General features: G+C 41.9%; 2 protein-coding genes across 9 annotated transcripts in view; one reads left to right on the forward strand and one right to left on the reverse strand.

Moving 5' to 3' along the window:
• Positions 1 to 19,986, forward strand: part of LOC138963993 (uncharacterized) — a 47,664-nt gene extending 27,678 nt beyond the window's left edge. Inside the window, exons 10-14 of one of the 6 annotated variants that reach the window (XM_070335861.1) lie at positions 12,738 to 12,803; positions 13,476 to 13,616; positions 14,979 to 15,413; positions 17,599 to 17,695; positions 18,874 to 19,986. In XM_070335861.1, the coding sequence (XP_070191962.1) occupies positions 12,738 to 12,803; positions 13,476 to 13,616; positions 14,979 to 15,226 (455 nt within the window). In that variant the 3' untranslated portion in view covers positions 15,227 to 15,413; positions 17,599 to 17,695; positions 18,874 to 19,986. The remainder of the gene's footprint in view (positions 1 to 12,737; positions 12,804 to 13,475; positions 13,617 to 14,978; positions 15,414 to 17,598; positions 17,696 to 18,873) is intronic. The other 5 variants (XM_070335862.1, XM_070335863.1, XM_070335864.1 and 2 more) reach the window with 5 other exon arrangements.
• Positions 1 to 21,596, reverse strand: part of LOC138963996 (peptidoglycan recognition protein 1-like) — a 31,159-nt gene extending 9,563 nt beyond the window's left edge. For 2 of the 3 annotated variants that reach the window (XM_070335872.1, XM_070335870.1), the window contains exons 1-3: positions 21,450 to 21,596; positions 1,652 to 1,775; positions 1,077 to 1,167 (exon numbers count right to left, since the gene is read on the reverse strand). In XM_070335872.1, the coding sequence (XP_070191973.1) occupies positions 1,077 to 1,167 (91 nt within the window). In that variant the 5' untranslated portion in view covers positions 1,652 to 1,775; positions 21,450 to 21,596. The remainder of the gene's footprint in view (positions 1 to 1,076; positions 1,168 to 1,651; positions 1,776 to 21,449) is intronic. The other variant, XM_070335871.1, reaches the window with a different exon arrangement.
• Positions 21,597 to 21,936: the final 340 nt, after the last annotated feature.

Here is a 21,936-nt window from a genome sequence, read left to right on the forward strand (position 1 = left end):
CTTCGACACATTTCAAGGTCACAGCGGGGTCATGTTTGATCCACGAAAACTTAACATTGAGGTTTTCTTGGTTACAAATATCAAATACTGAAGAGAGTTACAGTGATTTTTCAGTCATATAATTGGCACAAGTCAATTGGGCTAACACCATCCAGTTTAATTACTTGTGCCTGTGAAGGGCATTCCCGCAGTGTGTGTCGTTGCATTTTTTTGTACGCAACGAGTGTTGCTTTCATCAGCCGTTATGTGACTGTGTTTCACCATGTTAAAGTTTGCTTCAGTAACAGCTGATATTGTACAGACATAATCAGAGACCGATTGTACTATACGGTCTCTGACATAATCTTTTAATTTTCATGGAATAACTTGAACCTTTTGCTTGTATTTCGCGCAACGGGAGAATGAAAGTAACTTTCCTAAACTCGTTAAAACCGTTCTATCGAGCATTCTTTAAAAAACAAAATCGATGCCACGCGATCCATAAGTGGATTTTAGGCTTTAGGAAACAAAGAGACTGAGAGAGAAACTCAGACCCCTCTCAGTAAGGAACACACTCCAAGGGACCTGGCAAAGAAACTGCTAGATAAGTTGTTCATTGAAAATAAAAATTGACTTATGTATTGTTGTCTTCTATGGGGTGCAACTCCCACGTACACACGTGTTTTGCATGAGCGTGGTTTTACGCGTATGGACGTTTTTTCATGCCATTTAGCCAGCCGTTCTCCATTTTGGGTGGATGCGTGCTGGGTATTTTCGTGTTTCTATAACCCACCGAACTCTGACATGAATTACAGGATCTTTATCGTGCGCATTTAGTCTTGTGCCTGCGTGTACTCACGAAGGGGGATAAGTCACTAGCAGGTGTACGCAGAAGTTTCCACATCATGACATGAGATTTTTTTTTTTTTTGGGGGGGGGGAGGGGGGGAGGATTTCATAAGAGGATTTCAGAAGTAGTACATCCCTTGTGCATGTTCTGCTGATCAAACACCGAAGTAGAACTTTCAACATTTGCAAATAGTGTTGTTTTAGCTTAAAACGTAAAGGGAACTCTACAAAAAAAATTAAAAAGCTCACATTGTGTTCCGTTTAACTTTAAGACATTCGATCTGACTTCATAGATGATGAGGATTGTGGCCAGCAAAAACGAGAACAGCGACGTTGACATCTGCAAAATTAATTCATTTATTAGATTTCAAAACAGTACATTAAAGCAAAAAAACATATACGTTTATCATAATAATATTCATTGTTGTATCTGGGTTTTTTTCTCAGGAAAACAATAAAAACAAACAAACAAAACAAGCAAACAAATCAAACATCAATAATCGTGTCAGGGATTAGCCCACACAGCTGTTGTACTCTACATATTCAAAGAAAAGACTGCTCCAACATAAACGGCGATAAGCTTAAGCTTGATCAGTGTTATTTTTTTAATGAAATAATCTCTTGAGAGTTGGCTTAATAGACAGTACTATTACTAGCGTAAAGGCTTAATGCTCAGGCTAATATCATATAGATATTAGGCCTGTTCCCAGTGTGATAGAATCCAAACGGGTTTCTTGTAAACATTAACATGTTTTCTTGAAAATCCAATCCTGTCAGTGATGTCATAAGTTTCACAGCGAATTTCAAAGTGTGTACATACTGACCGTTCAAAATATTATCTTGAACTGTAAGCCGACAGCATAGATGTGAGCCCTCCAGATGTCCCGTAAGCCTGTGTGTTACTGCGAAATACAACTTGTTCCAGAATGGTTTCTAGCTCTCACTCAGCTGATAAGAATACAAAAAAAGCGCAATTTCTTCAAAAACAGACACTCACTGTGCTTTTCTTTCATGTATACACACTGGGTTGTACATTTACACTCACAAACGCACGCTCACACAAGCATGCATATAATTATACGCAAACATGCCAGTTGCACACACACACACACACACACTATCACTATCCCTCTCTTTCAATCTCAAATACACTGACATGGGCTCTCTGTCTGTCTGTCTGACTCCTCCCTCCCTCTCTCTTACCCCCCGCGCACACACATACACACACCATTTTCCTCTCTCTCACTCACACAAACGTACACACTGACGCAGACACACAAACACACATACATAGCTTAGTATCTGGCTCCCCCCCACACACACATTCTCTCTTTCTCTTTCTCTCTCTCTCTCTCTCTCTCTCTCTCTCTCTTTCTCTCCCTCGTAAAATAAAGAATTGTCATTCTCTCTCTCTCTCTCTCTCTCTCTCTCTCTCTCTCTCTCTCTCTCTCTCTCTCTCTCTCTCTCTCTCTCTCTCTCTCTCTCTCTATCTGTCAGTCTATCCATCTATCTGTCTATCTAGCTATCTATCTATCTACGTGCATATACATAGAATACGCAAGCCCGTTCAAGGAGACTGTGACATGTTTCAAAGGCTGTCATGTGCGACCAAGTCTATTCACAAAGGAAAACGGAATTGCTAGATTCCAATCAAGGAAACGTTCACAAGCTCTCGTGTGATATTTTCGCGACCACTCTTTGATATGTGGTTAAGTTATAGGATACCCTCCGGAAATATATCGTGAAAGAACCTGGACACATCTGTAGGGAACATGATCGCTTGCAACGGAGGAATGTCCCTTTAAACCGACTTCAAAGGACAAGTGTTGCAGTCATCAAAAGTTCAAGCTTCCGAGAGAAAAAAAGAAGGTCCAAATGCCGAAAATAGCAATAGCTCAATTTGTGGGTAACTTGCTCAAGCCAGAGAGCAAGAAATATTCGTACTCGGTCATCAACAGAACGGCTATAGGCCTACTGACACACGTACTGTGTTGACCGAGTAGATGAGGCAACACATCCTGTACAGGTTGTTACTTCCTTAGTATCAACGACAAACAGACACAGCGTGTCATTTGCTAGTATTATATAGGATTGGTAAGATGTTTGTGAAACCGAGGCCGACCAATTCGCCGTCTTCCCTGTTTCAGATTGTCGGCAAATCATTTGTGGTGAGCAAACTGGTTGTGAACATTTTCATTTCGTCAGATGGTCAGCTGTAGAACGGCTCTGGATTTCCGTCGTCGTTGTTGGTGTTGGTGTTGGTGTGTGTGTGTGTGTGTGCTCCGTTACTTTCAATGTCGATTGTGTCTTGTTTATATGGGGCTTGTTTTTGTATTTAGAAATTCAATCACTTAACAACCCTTGTATAATGACAAACTAGCAGGGAGGCAACGAACTTCAATTATTTTGATCAGTCCTCCCTTATTGAATAAACGACCAACCTGTGACAATCACTTTGTAATGTCCATACATGTTGAGGCAGAAAGATTCTCGCAAAATAAATGAAGCATAATAATGAAAGTTGCTTACCAGTAAAATATTAGTGTACCCACTTCAGATTTAGGCATACATTACCATAAGCTAAGCTTAAACGCATTAGGATGTTCAGTTTGTTTTGCAAGTTGGGACATGTATTTACACCCCCGGTATAGGGGTGTGTATAGGATTCGGTCCATGTGTTTGTTTGTTTGTTTGTGTTCGCATATATAGATCTCAAGAATGAACGGACCGATCGTCACCAAACTTGGTGAACAGGTTCTATACATTCCTGAGACGGTCCTTACAAAAATTGGGACCAGTCAAACACACGGTTAGGGAGTTATTGGTGTGTATAGGATTCGGTCGATGTGTTTGTTTGTTTGTTTGTGTTCGCATATAGATCTCAAGAATGAACGGACCGATCGTCACCAAACTTGGTGAACAGGTTCTATACATTCCTGAGACGGTCCTTACAAAAATTGGGACCAGTCAAACACACGGTTAGGGAGTTATTGGTGGATTAAAATTATACAAGGACTTATAGAGGGACATATTAATGGTCAAAGGGAAATAACCATTCTCACTGCCACCAACTGAGAAGGTTATTTCCCTTTGACGGGGGGTGTTTTTCCTACCTCGGAGGAATTTCTTGTTTCAATTATTTTTCAAAAGAAAACTATCAGTCAGGACCCGGCTTTGACTGGGTGTTTCTGATGTGCACTCTCTCAGAAATTGATGGAAAGTTATTCCAAAACGGATAAGAATAGATGAAAGTGTATGCTCATTCCTTTGGAAGATATAGATAAGCTAAGCTAAGCTAAGATAAGATAAGATAGATAAGATAAGACTAGATTCACCCTGTCGAGACGAGATACAACGCGATTTCATGGATACATCGGAGGTGTAACGTATATATTATTATGTTACAGTTAATCTGTGAAACGAATACGTGTATTAACTAGGTAATACATGAATTAACTGACGGAAAAAAACAGTTAATTCATGTATTACCTAAAATAGTTTAGTTAATACACGTATTCCCTGGTTTCACAGATTAACTGTAACATATATATCCCATGACCCATCAAAGCTAATTTTACGGTTTCAGCGGATTGTTCGGTGCCAGGCTGCCTAAAACAAAAATACCTTTCGTTGAGTGCCAGTAGCTGTCAACGCCACCCGGATGTCTCGTCTTACCTGCAGCGGGGGAAAGCTGAGACTGCGTGTAACTGGTGTTATATAGGGGTGTGTATAGGTTTCGCTCGATGTGTTTGTGTGTTTGTGTTCGCACATAGATCTCAAGAATGAACGGACCGATCGTCACCAAACTTGGTGAACAGGTTCTATACATTCCTGAGACGGTCCTTACAAAAATTGGGACCAGTCAAACACACGGTTAGGGAGTTATTGGTGGATTAAGATTTTACAAGGACTTAGAGAGAAACATATTCATGGTCAAAGGGAAATAACCTTCTCAGTTGGTGGCAGTGAGAATGGGTGCAGTGAGAATAGTTATTTCCCTTTGACCAACGGGGGTGTTTTTCCTACCTCGAAGGAATTTCTTGTTTCTAATAATTTTATCAGACGATTTTCAAAGGTGCACATAGACCTGAACGATCTTGACGTAGGTTTTTGTCTGTGTGTCTGTCCAACCCTGCGTCTGTCAGTCTTTGTCTGCCTCTGTCTGTCTGTCTGTCTGCATGTCTGTCTAGAAGTCAGGACCCGTCAGTCTTCGCCCGGGTGTTAGCAGAGCCCCCCTATCCTTAGCGGATGATGACATTATTCAGTTTGTTACGAAGCGGTTTACTCGTATTTTTGGTATTGTGTATTGTTGTAAATAGAATAGACTATAGCGATGGTCAGACATTGGAAAGGGCTATAGGCTGCATACCGTCGCGTTGACCGCAGTGGAACCTTTGTGTAACTGACAAGGTTTTTCACGTGCAAGTAATGCAGGCGACAGCTCACTGGCAATGTCATAGCAAGAACGACTTTGTAAAATCAGTCGCCGTCAAGGAGCCAAGCTCGACTCATGTTTTTCGTAACACGTTAGCAGACGGGCTCCTGTTTTAGGTATCTGACTGAAGAAGGATGAAGACTGACGAACTTTCCCTATCAGTCTACGTGATATCTTCCATTTTCATATTCATGCCAGGCCGGCGACTGTACTAAATGTTGGCTTTACACTCTTTTGAGGTATGTTTGAAACCGGTTATATTTTCATGTCATGTTGTCGTATGTGAGAAGAGTGACTGGTTCTGTGTTTAACGTTATTGTGTAGACCTAAGCTATTGTGCTACACTGCTTAAATATGTGAGGGTTTTACGTAACGTTTTCTTGGCTTTAGAAAACAGGAATTAACGTGTAAATAATTATATTGGCTCATGCAGCTTAATATGTTGGACGAGTGAGTATTTTTATTGTGCGAGTGAAAGAAACTAAAGACAAGTTGATTTATGGACTATAAACTTTACAGTGTTCCAACTGGAGGGTTTCATCGACGGAGGCTGAACTGAACTGGTGACTGCGGCTTGGTGTACATGACCATGGCATGGAGAGCTGGCAGAGTTCTACAGTTAGCCGCCGAGACGAACTGGAAGGATCAAGGACTACGTCAAGCAATGGTTGCGGTGTCGTGAGGACTGGTGCATCCTTGTCAGTCGTCTGAAGGACTTACAGCCATACCAACATCTTGAAAGCCGAAAGATGGCAGTAGGGTAACGTACAGTAGAATACCTATTCGTCTTACCTGTTAAGCTGCTTTGTTTGAGCCAAAAGGTGTCTGCGTCTTGGACTGTAGAGTTTCTTGCGGTGTTGTCGGCCTAGGGTACTGGTCGAAGCCCGGAAATGATTTTGTGATGTAAAAAGCTTTGTAAACTAATAATAATTAGTCTTGGCAGTGTCAAGATCCATTTAACACCAGGTTTTTGCGTGTGTGAGTGCGTGTGCGCTTGTGCCTTGTAAGCTACGGTAGCGGACAACTATTCAGATTACATTCAAGCTTGTAAACAAATACTAAATTTATAGAGTTGTGTAGAGGCATTTATGATTGTCTAAAAACCGGGCTATACCACTCCATAACATCTGGCGCCCAATAGTGTTTGTTTGTTTAACCCTTTAACAGTATTGTTTTCTATCTCAAGGCACGTGCGCTTACACGGGTGTGAATGGTTGTTTTGTTTGTCCTGTTTGTCCAGTAACATTTTCAGATTTGATTTGAGTTTTGATTTGATGTGTTGACTGGTATATTCTTGCAAGGCCAAGGTCTTACTCGAATTCATTTTTCTTCAAATTTCTTCATTGTTGTAACTTTGCTGTTCTGCAAAGGTTTTCAGAGATTTTGTTGTTGTGAATAGTGATACTACTGTAGTCATGGCAACCATAGACACTAGTGAGTTTGATGTTTTACATCAGCAGTTCTTACATGAAGCGCAAGTGTTGGGGCTCACTGATCGTGAAACTAAGCGTCATGTAGTGGATAGAATGAAGGAGGAGAGAGAACTGAAAGCGAAGATGAAGATAGAGGAGGAGCAAAACATGAGAATGTTTGAGTTGACACGGCGCATCGCTGAAGAGAAGGCAGACCTAGATAGAAAGATGGCACAGGCTAGACTTGAGAGAGGAGATGCTAATGATGATCTTGAACTAGATGAAAATGGCATTCTGATTGAAAAAGACGAGCCTCAGAATAGGAATACGCATAGGCCTAGGATGGTTCTACAGGCTCCCAAACCACTTCCATTCGATGAGAAGAATGAGTCTATAGATGCATATCTGTTTAGGTTTGAGCGTTACTGTTCAGCTGCAGGATGGCCACAAGATCAGTGGATTACGGCTCTTTTGCCAGGCCTTAAGGGAAAAGCTTTGACTGCGTATTATGAGTTAGCTCGTGATGTTGAGGTCAGCTATGAAGAGATCAAGATTCATTTGATGAAGAGATACTTGTGTACAGAAGACGGATACAGAAACAAGTTCAGAGCGGCAAAACCAGAAAGTGGCGAGACTATGGATGCTTTCTTTAGTCGTTCAAAGTTACTGTTTCAGCGTTGGTTAGAGATGGCGGATGTTGACAAGTCTTCGGCAGATCAAGTGATTGATTTGATTCTGAGAGAGCAGTTTGTAGCCTCATGTTCTCCATCACTTGTTGTCTTCTTGAAAGAGAGAGAGCTTCGCTCTGTACAAGAGTTTGTCACGGTAGCTGAGAGATATAGATTAGCCCACCCTACTCAGACCATGTCAGCTAAAACCAGTGATGCATTGTTTGCGAATGTAGCTTTCACAGACAATAGGCAGAACACGGGTGGTAAAGGGGGTCAGGGAAAACCGTCTGACACCAAGTTTAACCAAGAGCAACAAAAACAAACTACCGGTCAAAACCAGTTTGGGTCACGGGGTGCAGTTAGGGGAGCTCATACAGGGGGTTTTGAACGTAAGGTTTGTTTCTACTGCAAGGAACCAGGTCATTTGAGGAGAAAATTCCCCAAGATATTATCGGCATCAGTGTCAGTTCCTGCCAAGGGGTGTTGCAAGGTGTGTAGCGAGGACTATACTGTTAGCAAGAAATGTGGACATGATTTTGACCCATCAGAAACAGCAGCAGGAGAAACCGACAAAAGCAGTTTGTTGTTGTGTGAAGGTACACTCAATGGAAACCCAGTTGAAGTGATGTTAGACACAGGTTGCACTACCTGCGGTGTACGCAAGAGTCTAGTATTGCAGAGTCAGATGACTGGTGAGATTTGTCACTGTAGACAGTTCAACGGTGAGATAGTGGAACTGCCAGTAGCACTAGTTGATCTGGATACTCCGTACTTCGTGGGGAAAGTCAGTGCTTGCGTCATAGAGAATCCTATTTCAGACGTAATTCTTGGTAGAATTCCAGGTGCGAAATTGGATCAGGCAGATATCGCGGCTGCGGTACAGACCAGAGCACAGAAGATCAAAGATCAAAGACCGTTTAGGCCGTTGTTGACCGCGCGAGCGCCGAAACTGGACATTGGTCCTACTGAAATTGCAAAATTACAGGAAGCAGACGCGACCTTGTCATTGTCATTCGAACGTGCTGCCAATGGCACTAGCGTGAACGGTCAGACTTTTGTCATGAAGGATGGTCTTCTCTATAGGTCCAATAGTCAGGCCAGTACTACTCAGTTAGTGGTACCGAAACCGCTTCGGGAGTCCGTACTGATAGCGGTTCATGATGGTATTTTTGGAGGTCACATGGGTTCACACAGTACTTTCAAGAGGCTTCACCCGTACTTCTATTGGCCTGGTTATTGGAGGGAGACACATCAGTACTGTCAAACGTGTGACAAGTGTCAACGCACAGTCCCTAGGGGTAAGATTCCTCGGGTTCCATTGCAACCATTGCCAGTGATCGAGACACCTTTTCAGCGTGTAGGCATCGATTTGGTTGGTCCGATTCAGCCGGTTTCTGATACAGGCTACAGATATATCTTGACTCTTGTTGATTACGCGTCACGATATCCTGAGGCTGTTCCGCTGAAGCGAATTGACACAGAATCGGTAGCTGAAGCACTGATGGGTATTTTTTCGCGTCTCGGTATTCCGGGTGAGATACTGTCGGATCAGGGTTCACAGTTCACGTCGGAATTGTTTCAGGCAGTCATGAAACTTTTATCAGTTCACCAGATTCACAGTACTCCGTACCACGCTCAGACTAACGGTTTGGTCGAACGTTTCAACGGAACACTGAAAACCATGCTCAAAAGATTGATGACTGACAAACCAAAAGATTGGGATCGGTATTTACCGGCAGCTTTGTTCGCATACCGGGAAATTCCGCAAACCGCAACCGGTTACTCACCGTTTGAGTTGATGTTTGGTAGAACACCGAGAGGTCCGTCGTGCGTTCTATTTGAAACATGGACAGGTTCGGATGGTTCAAGCGAACCAAAGATTGTTCATCAGTTTGTCACTGATTTGAAAGAGACCTTGAGTGAGATGATGACTTTGGCGCAGGAGAATTTGATCGATTCTGCAGGAAAAGCTAAAGGTCGCTATGACAAGAGAAGCAAGCCCAGGTCACTTGTTGTTGGAGATGAGGTTCTCGTCTTGTTGCCTTCGGACAATTCTAAGCTTCTTTTGAAATGGAAAGGGCCTTTCAAAGTAGTGCAGAAGAAGGGGGTTTGTGATTACGTCATAGAACTAGCAAGGGGGCAGGAGAAGATGTTCCACATCAACATGCTCAAGAAGTATGAAAGGCGAGCACAGGGAGATAAGCAGAATAGCACTGCAGTTTCAGTGATCATGGGATCAGTGTTAGAGCCTGACGAGGATGTGCAGAACATTGACGTTCGTGTGGTACCCACTATGCAGACAGAGACTGTAGAGGATGTTCATTACAACCCTGACTTAGAACCAGAGAGACTTGAGCAAGTGAAGTCAGTGATCAACAAGCATGCGAAGATTATGACTGATTTGCCAGGTACAGTTCATACTATACAGCACTCAGTTCGTAACGGTGACATCGTTGTCAATCAGAGACAGTATCCCATGCCGTTCGATACAGAGAAAGTCATCGAGGATGAGGTGAAGAAGATGCTAGATTTGGGGATCATAGAGCCATCACAGTCTCCATACAGTTCGCCGATTGTTTTGGTGAAGAAGCCTGATGGATCGGTTCGCTTTTGCATAGACTTTCGTGGCCTTAACAAGGTCACTATCTTTGATTCAGAACCGATACCAGACCCGGAAAGTTTGTTTGTGAGTTTGAGGGACAAAAACTTCTTCACCAAAATAGATCTTGCGAAGGGGTATTGGCAAATTCCTTTAGACCCCCAGGACAAGCACAAGACTAGTTTCCGTACATCCCAAGGCCTTTTCCAATTTTTGAAAATGCCGTTTGGATTAGCCACAGCTCCAAGTTCCTTTGCGCGTATGATGAGACAGCTGAAACTAGCAGAATGTGGGAGCGTCAGCTTCTTTGACGACATTCTGGTGTCAAGCGTAGGCTGGGAGGAACACCTGAAGTCGCTAGACAAGCTTTTGACGAGGCTAGGTGAGTTTGGCTTGACTGCAAGACCAACGAAGGTGGAAGTAGGCTTCCAAGAGATCGAGTTCCTAGGTCACATGATAGGGATGGGAAAGATGAGGCCTGTGGACAAGAAGGTCACCAAGATCTTGAAGCTAGAGACACCTAGAACAAAGAGACAGGTGCGGGCGTTGGTGGGACTTGCAGGGTACTATAGAAGGTACATTCCAGGTTTCAGTCAGCTCATGGTTCCTTTGACTGAACTCACAAAGAAAAACAAACCAGCAAAGGTCCAGTGGACTGACCAGTGTGAGACAGCATTTCAGACCGTCAAACAGAGATTGTCAGAACAGCCTGCGGTAGCTCTTCCTGACTTTGACAGACCGTTCACGGTCAGAACAGATGCGTCAGGAACAGGCATTGCTGGGGTGTTGATGCAAACAGATGATGAAGGTCATATCCACCCAGTGATGTACGCTAGCAGGAAACTCTTGGACAGAGAAACAAGGTACTCAGCGATAGAACGAGAATGTCTAGCTTTGGTATGGGCGATAGATAAGTTCTCACGCTATCTGACAGGCAGGTACTTTGTCGTAGAGACTGACCACAGACCGTTGACGTATTTGCAACGCAGCAAGACCACAAACAGTAGGTTGATGAGGTGGGCGTTGGCGTTGCAGGAATACCAGTTCTCGGTCATGCCAATCTGTGGTACTGACAATCTGGAGGCAGACATCTTGTCTAGACTGGGTTGAGGATGATTGTTGTCGCTTGCTGTTTCATTCATGATATTTTTTTTGTACACAGCTTCTGAACATGACCCCTGTATATAATTCTTTTGACTTTTTGGATAATCTCTGATCGAGATTCAGAAAATTTCATCGTTTTTTCAACAATTCATTTTCTTTTGAGGAAAGGGGGTGATGTTACGAAGCGGTTTACTCGTATTTTTGGTATTGTGTATTGTTGTAAATAGAATAGACTATAGCGATGGTCAGACATTGGAAAGGGCTATAGGCTGCATACCGTCGCGTTGACCGCAGTGGAACCTTTGTGTAACTGACAAGGTTTTTCACGTGCAAGTAATGCAGGCGACAGCTCACTGGCAATGTCATAGCAAGAACGACTTTGTAAAATCAGTCGCCGTCAAGGAGCCAAGCTCGACTCATGTTTTTCGTAACACGTTAGCAGACGGGCTCCTGTTTTAGGTATCTGACTGAAGAAGGATGAAGACTGACGAACTTTCCCTATCAGTCTACGTGATATCTTCCATTTTCATATTCATGCCAGGCCGGCGACTGTACTAAATGTTGGCTTTACACTCTTTTGAGGTATGTTTGAAACCGGTTATATTTTCATGTCATGTTGTCGTATGTGAGAAGAGTGACTGGTTCTGTGTTTAACGTTATTGTGTAGACCTAAGCTATTGTGCTACACTGCTTAAATATGTGAGGGTTTTACGTAACGTTTTCTTGGCTTTAGAAAACAGGAATTAACGTGTAAATAATTATATTGGCTCATGCAGCTTAATATGTTGGACGAGTGAGTATTTTTATTGTGCGAGTGAAAGAAACTAAAGACAAGTTGATTTATGGACTATAAACTTTACAGTGTTCCAACTGGAGGGTTTCATCGACGGAGGCTGAACTGAACTGGTGACTGCGGCTTGGTGTACATGACCATGGCATGGAGAGCTGGCAGAGTTCTACAGTTAGCCGCCGAGACGAACTGGAAGGATCAAGGACTACGTCAAGCAATGGTTGCGGTGTCGTGAGGACTGGTGCATCCTTGTCAGTCGTCTGAAGGACTTACAGCCATACCAACATCTTGAAAGCCGAAAGATGGCAGTAGGGTAACGTACAGTAGAATACCTATTCGTCTTACCTGTTAAGCTGCTTTGTTTGAGCCAAAAGGTGTCTGCGTCTTGGACTGTAGAGTTTCTTGCGGTGTTGTCGGCCTAGGGTACTGGTCGAAGCCCGGAAATGATTTTGTGATGTAAAAAGCTTTGTAAACTAATAATAATTAGTCTTGGCAGTGTCAAGATCCATTTAACACCAGGTTTTTGCGTGTGTGAGTGCGTGTGCGCTTGTGCCTTGTAAGCTACGGTAGCGGACAACTATTCAGATTACATTCAAGCTTGTAAACAAATACTAAATTTATAGAGTTGTGTGGAGGCATTTATGATTGTCTAAAAACCGGGCTATACCACTCCATAACACAGTTATTTCCCGGAATAAACAGAAATGCCGCAGCAAAAACGTGTTTTTCTCTCCAGGGAATAACTGAATAATGTCATCATCCGCCGAAGCATCGTTTTTTTCCGCAGCATAATGTTAACATGTTTTTCTGCGGCATTATTGCGATTAACTTTTTCTTCGGAATATAAATAATTCCCCGAGATGTACCTAACTCCGTGTGTTTGTGATGTAACATTGCAGTGAAGAAGCGACAGGCCAGCATGCCATGTCCAAGGCAAGAAGCTCAACCTACTTCTTTGGACCATCGTACGTTCGTTTTTTTGTTTTTCGATTTTGTCAATATTGGAACTGAAAATGTGCTAAAACAAACACACACGGAAAGGTGTTTTATGCATGCAAATTATGCTCACTCTTGGCGTGATTTACCGCAACAAGGCATTGCTGTCTCGTTGGACAGATTTGGCCTGACGGGATTCGTGTCTTGGTGAAGACTGAAACAGTGTCTTCAGTTCCGAGCTTTCAAACTGAAAGATGGACTGAATGTTTTAATATCGCGTTAATAGTCTTGTTTAAACTCCTTCTTTCTGCGTGCTTATTTCTCTGTCTTTCTTTCGCTCGGTTTTGCGTACATTGCAAAGGTTTTCTTTTGTGTCTGTCCTATATCATTTATATCCCTTCATTGTTCGTCTGATCTTGTATTTGTAATTTGAATTCATAAATGAATATGTTGCGCCCAAACCGGCGGACTTAATGTTACTTCATTCATAATGGTACCGCATTAAATCTGTATCCATAGCAATAGTGTACTGGTTTGAAGACTCCAGCTTCCAAATTTGATGCGTAAAACATATATATACCGTACTTGTCTAAACAATATATGAGTTTATAGTACGATTATATTTTGTCCTTATGATTTTGTTTCTTTCTGGGGTTTTTTTCAGTTTTCTTTTTCTTCTTTCTTTCTTTCTTTCTTGCCAGCAGAATCACTGGACTTCAGGGCTCAATGGGGAAGTTTTCTCTCCATTTATGCGGGCTTAATGTACCGGAGAGCTGGAACGAAGCTGGCCACGGGAGTGCACGTACTGTCGTGTCGCACCTGGGGCACCGGTGTCATGGAAGGTTTGGCCCCGTCTTGTGTCGATCAGGGGTGGGACTCTCTTGTGATGAAAAAAGAGGAAATTCCTTTTATCTAGGGGGGTTCGGGGGCATGCCCCCCCCCCCCGACATTTTGTTTGAAATGGTACATTAAAATCTGTGCAATCTGGTGCATTCTGAGACTAAAATTCAACTCGTTTGGATTAGGTAAAAAAGGCATTCTCCTCACCCCACAAAAAAAAAAAAAAAAAAAAAAAATTCACACACCAATGGTAACATTGTAATGGTGCATACTTACGTTATGAACCATGTATCCATAATCCAATAGTGTGATTCATTGCATTGAAGCTTAAAATGACTATTAGTTATCAGGAGTTTTCAGTCAGCATAATTTAACTCTCAAGCCTCCAGTGTTCTGTTCCATCTTCACTTCTCTCCATATCATTCAGTCAACAAGTTATAGATACTGTGATGAAATGGGACGCGGAAAAATAGATTACTCCAGCGGAATTCGTAAGTTGTGTCCACGGAAATCCACCCCTGGTCGATGCAAACTGACATGAAAAAAGGCCAGAAGTACAAGATATGAAAAATACTATGACAGACATAATGGCCGAAAACGAAACATTTAAACAGAGAATGCACCTTCACAGATTTATTTTATTATTGTGTCTTTAAAGCATTTTGAACTCAAAGCCATGACGTTCCCTACACAAGGCTTTGATAACGAACGGATAAGGGGAGTAACTCCTTAGTCATATTACAGTTGAAAATTCAAAGCGGGTCGGCTTCACTCAATTTCTTGGCATCAGAGGCTTGACATAAATTAGGAAAACAAATGGTTGGACCCATCATGGACCAACTAAAACGCTGTAGGGCAGAATTAATATTTTGATGGTATTTTTCAACGTTCTCAGCGTCACTGCAGGAAGTTTCGATTCATTCAAAGATGCAAAGATTTTCGTTGTTGATACAAAGGGACTTGACTCTCACTTTCTGCACGCTGAGAACGCCACTTCCTGCAGTGACGCTGAGAACGTTGAAAAATACCATCAAAATATTAATTCTGCCCTACAGCGTTTTAGTTGGTCCATGATGGGTCCAACCATTTGTTTTCCTAATTTATGTCAAGCCTCTGATGCCAAGAAATTGAGTGAAGCCGACCCGCTTTGAATTTTCAACTGTAATATGACTAAGGAGTTACGCCCCTTATCCGTTCGTTATCAAAGCCTTGTGTAGGGAACGTCATGGCTTTGAGTTCAAAATGTCTTTAAAGGGGTTTGTTTAATAATTTATTTTGATTCACAGATTCAAATAGATTCATTACTTTGCGAGAAGCACAACAAAACCATAACAACAACAACAAAATTGATTTGAACATTTCAGGTCAACCGTCACCGACCAGAAACCCTTTTCCTCCTCCTGCCACAGGACACCCAACCAATAAGAGACCAGCGCGTCCTCCTCCTCCCCCTCCCTCCCTCTCTCCTTTATCTCCTCCCCTTAAAGACATTGGTCCCAAACAGACCGCCCAAAAGCCCCCTGAAACTATTGTTCAAGTTCCGTATACTTTACACAAATGTCTGGCCCACCCTCTACCCTGCGCCCTCCCCCTCGTCCTGGCAGGCCTATAACCCCTCCCCCTCCACCCCACGCCCTCCTGGAGGACCTAAAGCTCCTCCTACCCCTCCCGCTCGACCCCCAACCCCTCCCCTACCCACACTGACATCCCTACCCCCAAAGGGATCAGCGGATTCAGGGGGTGCTCGCGACCAGATGTTGGATGACATTCGAAATGGAAAGGGCATCGTCCTCAAACCGGTATGTGACACCATTTATTGTGGTAAATTGCCAGGTCAAATCAATGCCAAAAAGTACCATACAGGTCAATTTATGCAAAAGTTCCAGGTCAACTTAGTACCACATTTTCAGGTTCAAGGAAAAACAAATAGTCCATGTATTTTATAAAATTGTTGAGTCATATAAATATCAAATTATACATTGCAGTTGAAAGTGTACCAAAGTGTCAAGTCAAAAGAGAACCCCATTTTTACAATGCAAGTCGCTTTGTACAAAAGTTTTGAGGCAAACTGATACTACATTGTTCCATACACAGATACAGGTCATTTTGTAGAAATTGTCAAGTCAAACTGATACCATATTGTACCACTGATGCAGATAATTTTGTACAAAGGTGTCAAGTCAAACTGATACCAAATTGTGCCATACTGGTCTCTTTGTATGAAAGTGTTAAGTCAAACTCATACCATGTTCTACCAAACAGGTCGCTTTCTATAAAACTGTCCGGTCAGACCACTGATCTAAAAATATATGGATAGCGCGCCCCTTCTTATTGGCTATCAAAACATTGACGCCACCGGATCCGCCATCTTGGGACACCGTTCGATTCAGCGAAAGAAGACTGCTGTCAACTCTCGAAACTACGATTATTTCCCTTTGACCTATTTGTCAGTGTGGTACGGTGCAGTAAGATGGCGGCACTCTGGTTACGCTGTTTCATTGGCTGTGCGCTATCCATTATTTTCAGATCAGTGGGCAAGTGGGTCAGACTGATGCCGAATTGTACCATGCAGACAATTTGGTACAAAAGTTAAACTGATCCATAGAGACGTTTTCCAGAAATAATTCTGTCAAGGATTTGAAGCTGTGTGGTAGAGTAAGATCCCCTTTTACTGAGTCAAGCTTTTCAAAACAAGGCGAAGCTAGCACCACGCTGCTGATCGACTTTAACCTTTCATCGGGATGAAAAACTCTATAATCCAGTGTGCGCTCGATATGACACCCTTTTCTTTTGAAAATATACACATCAGAGCCACGCTTCTTCGCAGATTGCTTGCTGATCACTGACAGTGTTCGCTATGTTTTCCTAAACACGCATGTCCTCAAAACAAACCCACGTGACCTGGATCAAAACACGTTGTGAGAGATATAGCTCAGTTGGTAGCGCGCTGGATTTGTATTCAGTTGGCCGCTGTCAGCGTGAGTTCGATCCCAGGTTCGGCGGAAATTTATTTCAGAGTCAACTTTGTGTGCAGACTCTCTTCGGTGTCCGAACCCTCCCCCCGTGTACACTACATTGGGTGTGCACGTTAAAGATCCCACGATTGACAAAAGGGTCTTTCCTGGCAAAATTGCTTAGGCACAGTTAATAATTGTCTACCTATACCCGTGTGACTTGGAATAATAGGCCGTGAAAGGTAAATATGCGCCGAAATGGCTGCAATCTACTGGCCGTATAAAATTTCATCTCACACGGCATCACTGCAGAGCGCCTAGAACTGTACCCACGGAATATGCGCGATATAAGCGTCATTGATTGATTGATTGATTGAGATCACTACAGGCCAGCGATCCTTGCCGCAACGAATCATGAACTCCGATGAGTATATTTTCGAAAGAAAAGGGTATCATATTGAGCGCACGCTGCCCAACATACACAGTCAGAATAAGCTTGTAATTAGTAAAAGGGGCTCTTAATTACTCTACCATATCGCTTAGAAATCCTGTCAGAGTTATATCCGAGCATTGTCTACTGATTGTACCCTGTAGGTCTCTGTGTACCAACGTTTCAACTGAGTGAAACCTGTATGTATTGTACCCGGCATTCAAGTTACTTTGTACAAACGTTTCAAGTCAAACCTGTATGTATTGTACCATTCAAGTCACGTTGTACAAAATTGGCAAGTAAAACTGATACCAAATTGTCCAAAACAGGTCACTTTGTACAAAAGCGTCAATAAGTCAAACTGATACCAAATTGTACAGTGCAGGACACTGTTTACAAAAGTGTCAAATCAAACTGATACCAATTTGTTCTATGCAGGACAATTTGTACAAAAGTGTCAAATCAAACTGATACCAATTTGTCCAAAGCAGGACACTTTTTACAAAAGTGTCAATAAGTCAAACTGATACCAAATTGTCCAAAGCAGGACACTGTTTACAAAAGTGTCAAATCAAACTGATACCAAATTGTTCTTTGCAGGTCAAGATTCCTGAGGAGCCGAAATCATCGGAGGAAATGATACAACAAATGATGTCTGAATGTTTTCATGGCGGGTGCGTGAGGCGCACATACACACGTAAGAACTGGCCTGAACCGCCAATGGATCGGGATGGCTTTCAGCTTCATATACTTGACATCGAATTGCATGAACGAGCACACACACAAATGCGCGTATGCATGCAAGCTTACATGTACACACGCACACACTTGCAATCATACACGCAAACATATACTCTCTCTCTTTCATCTTTCTCTCCAATGCACGCACAGACACACACACACACACACACACACACACAAACACACACACAAACACACACACACACACACACACACACACACACACACACACACACACACACACACATATGTACGTCCAGACGCATACACGCATATGAGTGGAAATTTTGGGCTGTAGGTTGGGATGGGTGTGATGATGATGACGACGACGACGATGACGACGACGACGACGATGACGACGACGATGACGACGACGATGATGATGGGTATCGCACCATGGGTGTGGGGGGCGGAGGGGGATGAGATTAGAGAGAAAGGACAATTTCATTACCTCACCTTTTAAAACTCACACGAAAAATGATATCCGGTATGATGAAACGCCATTCTATACGCTGGATAAGGCAACACATTTGCATTCAGTTGTGTGTCTGTGTGCGTGTGTCTGTGTGTGTGTGTCTGTGTGTGTGTGTGTGTGTGTGTGTGTGTGTGTGTGTGTGTGTGTGTGTGTGTGTGTTTGGTCTTGCTTGTGTTACTCTCTCATCCGTCTCACAAACGACTCCTGTAGCTCGTTTTCATTTAATATAATGCAGCTTGTATTGGTTTTAATGTTTGCATACATAATTGTGGACGTTGGCAGTATAAATCGTGCCAGCGCTATTGAATTAAACTGTTGGGTGATCGAGGCAGTTATGTATTTTCAGTTCACACCAAACCAATTGCCCATTGGTATTAATACATGCAAAACTCATTTTATTATTTTTTCCAGTCACCATTTTGATGAATGAAATATACATATCAGTTTACATGCTCCTTTCCTGCTTGAAAATCATTTCCGATTCCTACACCAGGCAAGTCGTTTCATTAAAATGTGTATGAACGAGTGGAATGAGAACTGTTGGTTGAAATTGTCTTAATTTCTTACTTCCTATTGGATCCTTTCAAAAATAAAATTCGAACTTTTTTTAATAACGGTTCTAGTTCTAATTCACATCCTTTTTTTATTTTCATTTGCAGGTGACAACGAAAATTCTTCAGAAGACGATGATGATGATGATGATGATGATGATCAGGATGATGATGAGGACTGGGATGATTAACTTCGGGTGGGAAAAGCTCAATATTAATATTGCTGTTTTGCTTGTTATTTTTATTTATTTGATTTTTACTTGTTTTGTGTGTGTGTGCGTGTTTTGATTTCACACACGATGTTTTGAATGCGTTATTCGGAAGCGTATCCTGCACGAGTTTTTGTTTCAATTGAGGTTTGCATTTTAAATTTATTTTGTTTTTAATGTGTTTTTTTCTCCACTGAGTATTGAAACAGTTTAAAACGGGCGCAAATGCCTTGAGGATACGACGCCGGCCTCCTATGCGGAAGGTTGAGGCTTTGAATCCCGGCCGCGCCTGGTGGGTTAAGGGTGAAGATTTTTCCCAGGTCAGCTTATGTGCAGATTTGCTAGAGCCTTATTTCCCTTCGAATGTGCACGCAAGCACACGATCAAGTGCGCACGGAAAAGATCTTGTAATCCATGGCAGAGTTCGGTGGTTATAGAAACACAAAAATACCAAGCATACATCCACCGGAATAGGCGTATCGCTACCTGAATGGTTGGGTAAAAACGGTCATGTACGTGAAACCCTACTCGTACAAAAAAAAAAAAGATCACGAGTGTACATGATTATTTCAGCTCATGAACGCCAAAGAGTTTTGAATTGTAAAACTGTTGTAGCGTAAAGGGTTTTGTTGCATGTAGCTTTAATAATTTGTTTGTGAGCTTATCTACTTTCTTTGATTGTTTGAGTGGCAACGTTTTTCGTTTTGTTTCTTACATTTAGTCTATACTTTTTTTCCTTCTTTCTTTTTTTTTTTGTTTTTCTTTTTCGTTGTTTGTTTTTGTTGTTTTTATTTTTTGTTATTCAAACTATTGGTAAGTCTGTTTCTAACCCTAACCCTAACCCTTTCTCTCATCTATTCTTGATTAAGCATCATGACATATATTTAACAGTTTTCATGCATACCATTTGTTAAACATGATTTCTAATGAAAACAATTGAAAAAGAGATGTTATTGTTGCAAAGAAGTTTTGAGTAAACGCTTTCCTAATTATTAAAATAATTGCAAGGTCAGATGCCTGTTCTTGTTTTGTATTTAATTTATTTTTTATTTTTTACGTTAAGTCAATACTTGACTGAATAATTTAACGAGGGCGGAGGGTGAGGTTTGTACGTATGTGCGTGTGTCTGTGTGTGCAGAGCATATCTCAAAAACTACTGAACGGATTTTTATGATAATTGATGCACACATTTTTAAATACATTTGCTTGTGTCGTTTTTCTCCAATTTTTGATATCGCTATTTAATGACGTCATATTTTCCCCGTATTTGAAGCCGCACGGCACTGTCACGGCCACAGGTTTACATCAATGTACTTGAAAATTTTGACACACAAGCTTCGACTCAGTCCCGACTATGGTATTGCATTTCAGCTTAGTACCTGCAAAATTCGTGTTCGAAATGTTATTTCAAAACGGCCGATTTGTTCTCTTTTTAAAAGAATTGGAACTTGAATCACAAAAGGGATTTAATTGTATTCCTTGTAACCTCCTGTATCTGAAAATATATATATACATTATTTGTATTTGATTAAAAATGTGCCTAACAATGGAGAAAGCCGTAAAATAGTCATTTTCTTCATTTTTGGAACAATTTGACTCACAAAAATAGCATTCGTCTTTTCCTTATCATTTTCTGATTCCGAAAATATCTGGTTTTATTGTGTTTGATGCTGAACATATGCTCGTTTAGAGCACGTCATATGAATTCATATAACTTTTTAGGACAAAAAAACACAAATGTTTTGAGGATTTTTATCAAGAACCTTAAAATAAAAATTAAAAAGCTTGTCAATGAACCAAATTTTAATTCCCGTGCCATCTCTGCCCTTAAGTAAAAATCGCTCCCTCTCCGCACCAAACGCTATGGGAGCATACAAGACCTGGAAGCCACGACGTCATTCGTCTCGCAGACTAACCTGATGGTGTGACGGCGAACGCAAGAAGAAGAAGAAGAAGAAGTAAAATCGAGAGAACGATTTTTGAGAAATTGATGTATTTACGAGGTTTACTACCACACCTCTCTTACGGGTTTTCTTTAAGTGGTTTGATTATTCAGTGATCACAAGCATACATTGTCAGTTTAAATTCTATTAAAACTACAGGAAATGCAGTGGATGAATCGTATAGAAACAGGTTTTAACCCGACACTGTTAGGTTCCAACTAGTCACAGTATGAAAAAACCAGAATTGCTTTATTCATTAGCGACTATTATGTGTTAGATCCAGTTATACACAGTGCGCCTTGTATCAATGGAAAGTGCAGAGACCAGGGAACACAACGGTACCACAATCAAGAGTACTGGTCCAGAAACAAAGACGCACGAAGCAATTGAAAACGGTGACTGTCGTAAATAATAATATAGTTCCTATTTGCCTTATATATCCGAGAGTGCTATAATCCAAACGGTTTTCATGTTTTCTTGAGAACATTGATAGGTCACAAGTTTAACAACGAATTTCAAAGTTTGTACTCACCATTCCAAGACTGTTCAGAATAGTATCTTCCACTGTAAGCCAACAGCAGCTACGTGAGCCCTCCAGATGTCCCGTAATAAAGCCTGTGTGTTTTTCATCAACAACAGCCACACTTTTCTTTTATGCTTGCACACACGAACGCACGCACGTACGCACGCTACACACACACACACACACACACACACATACACACACACACACACACACACACACACACACACACACACTCTCTCTCTGTCTCTCTCCCTCTCTCTCTCTCTCTCTCTCTCTCTCTCTCTCTCTCTCTCTCTCTCTCTCTCTCTCTCTCTCTCTCTCTCTCTCTCTCTCAACTGCGTGCACATACATTGAATACGCAGGCCCGTTCAAGGAGACGTTTTCAAAGGCTGTCGTGTGCTATTTTCGCCTAATAATGATAATTCACAAAAGAAAGAGGAAAAAGCCGCAAGATACCAATCGAGCAAACATATTCATAGACTCTCGTAGTCGT

Source organism: Littorina saxatilis, linkage group LG4, assembly GCF_037325665.1.
Source record: "Littorina saxatilis isolate snail1 linkage group LG4, US_GU_Lsax_2.0, whole genome shotgun sequence".
NCBI lineage: Eukaryota > Metazoa > Mollusca > Gastropoda > Littorinimorpha > Littorinidae > Littorina > Littorina saxatilis.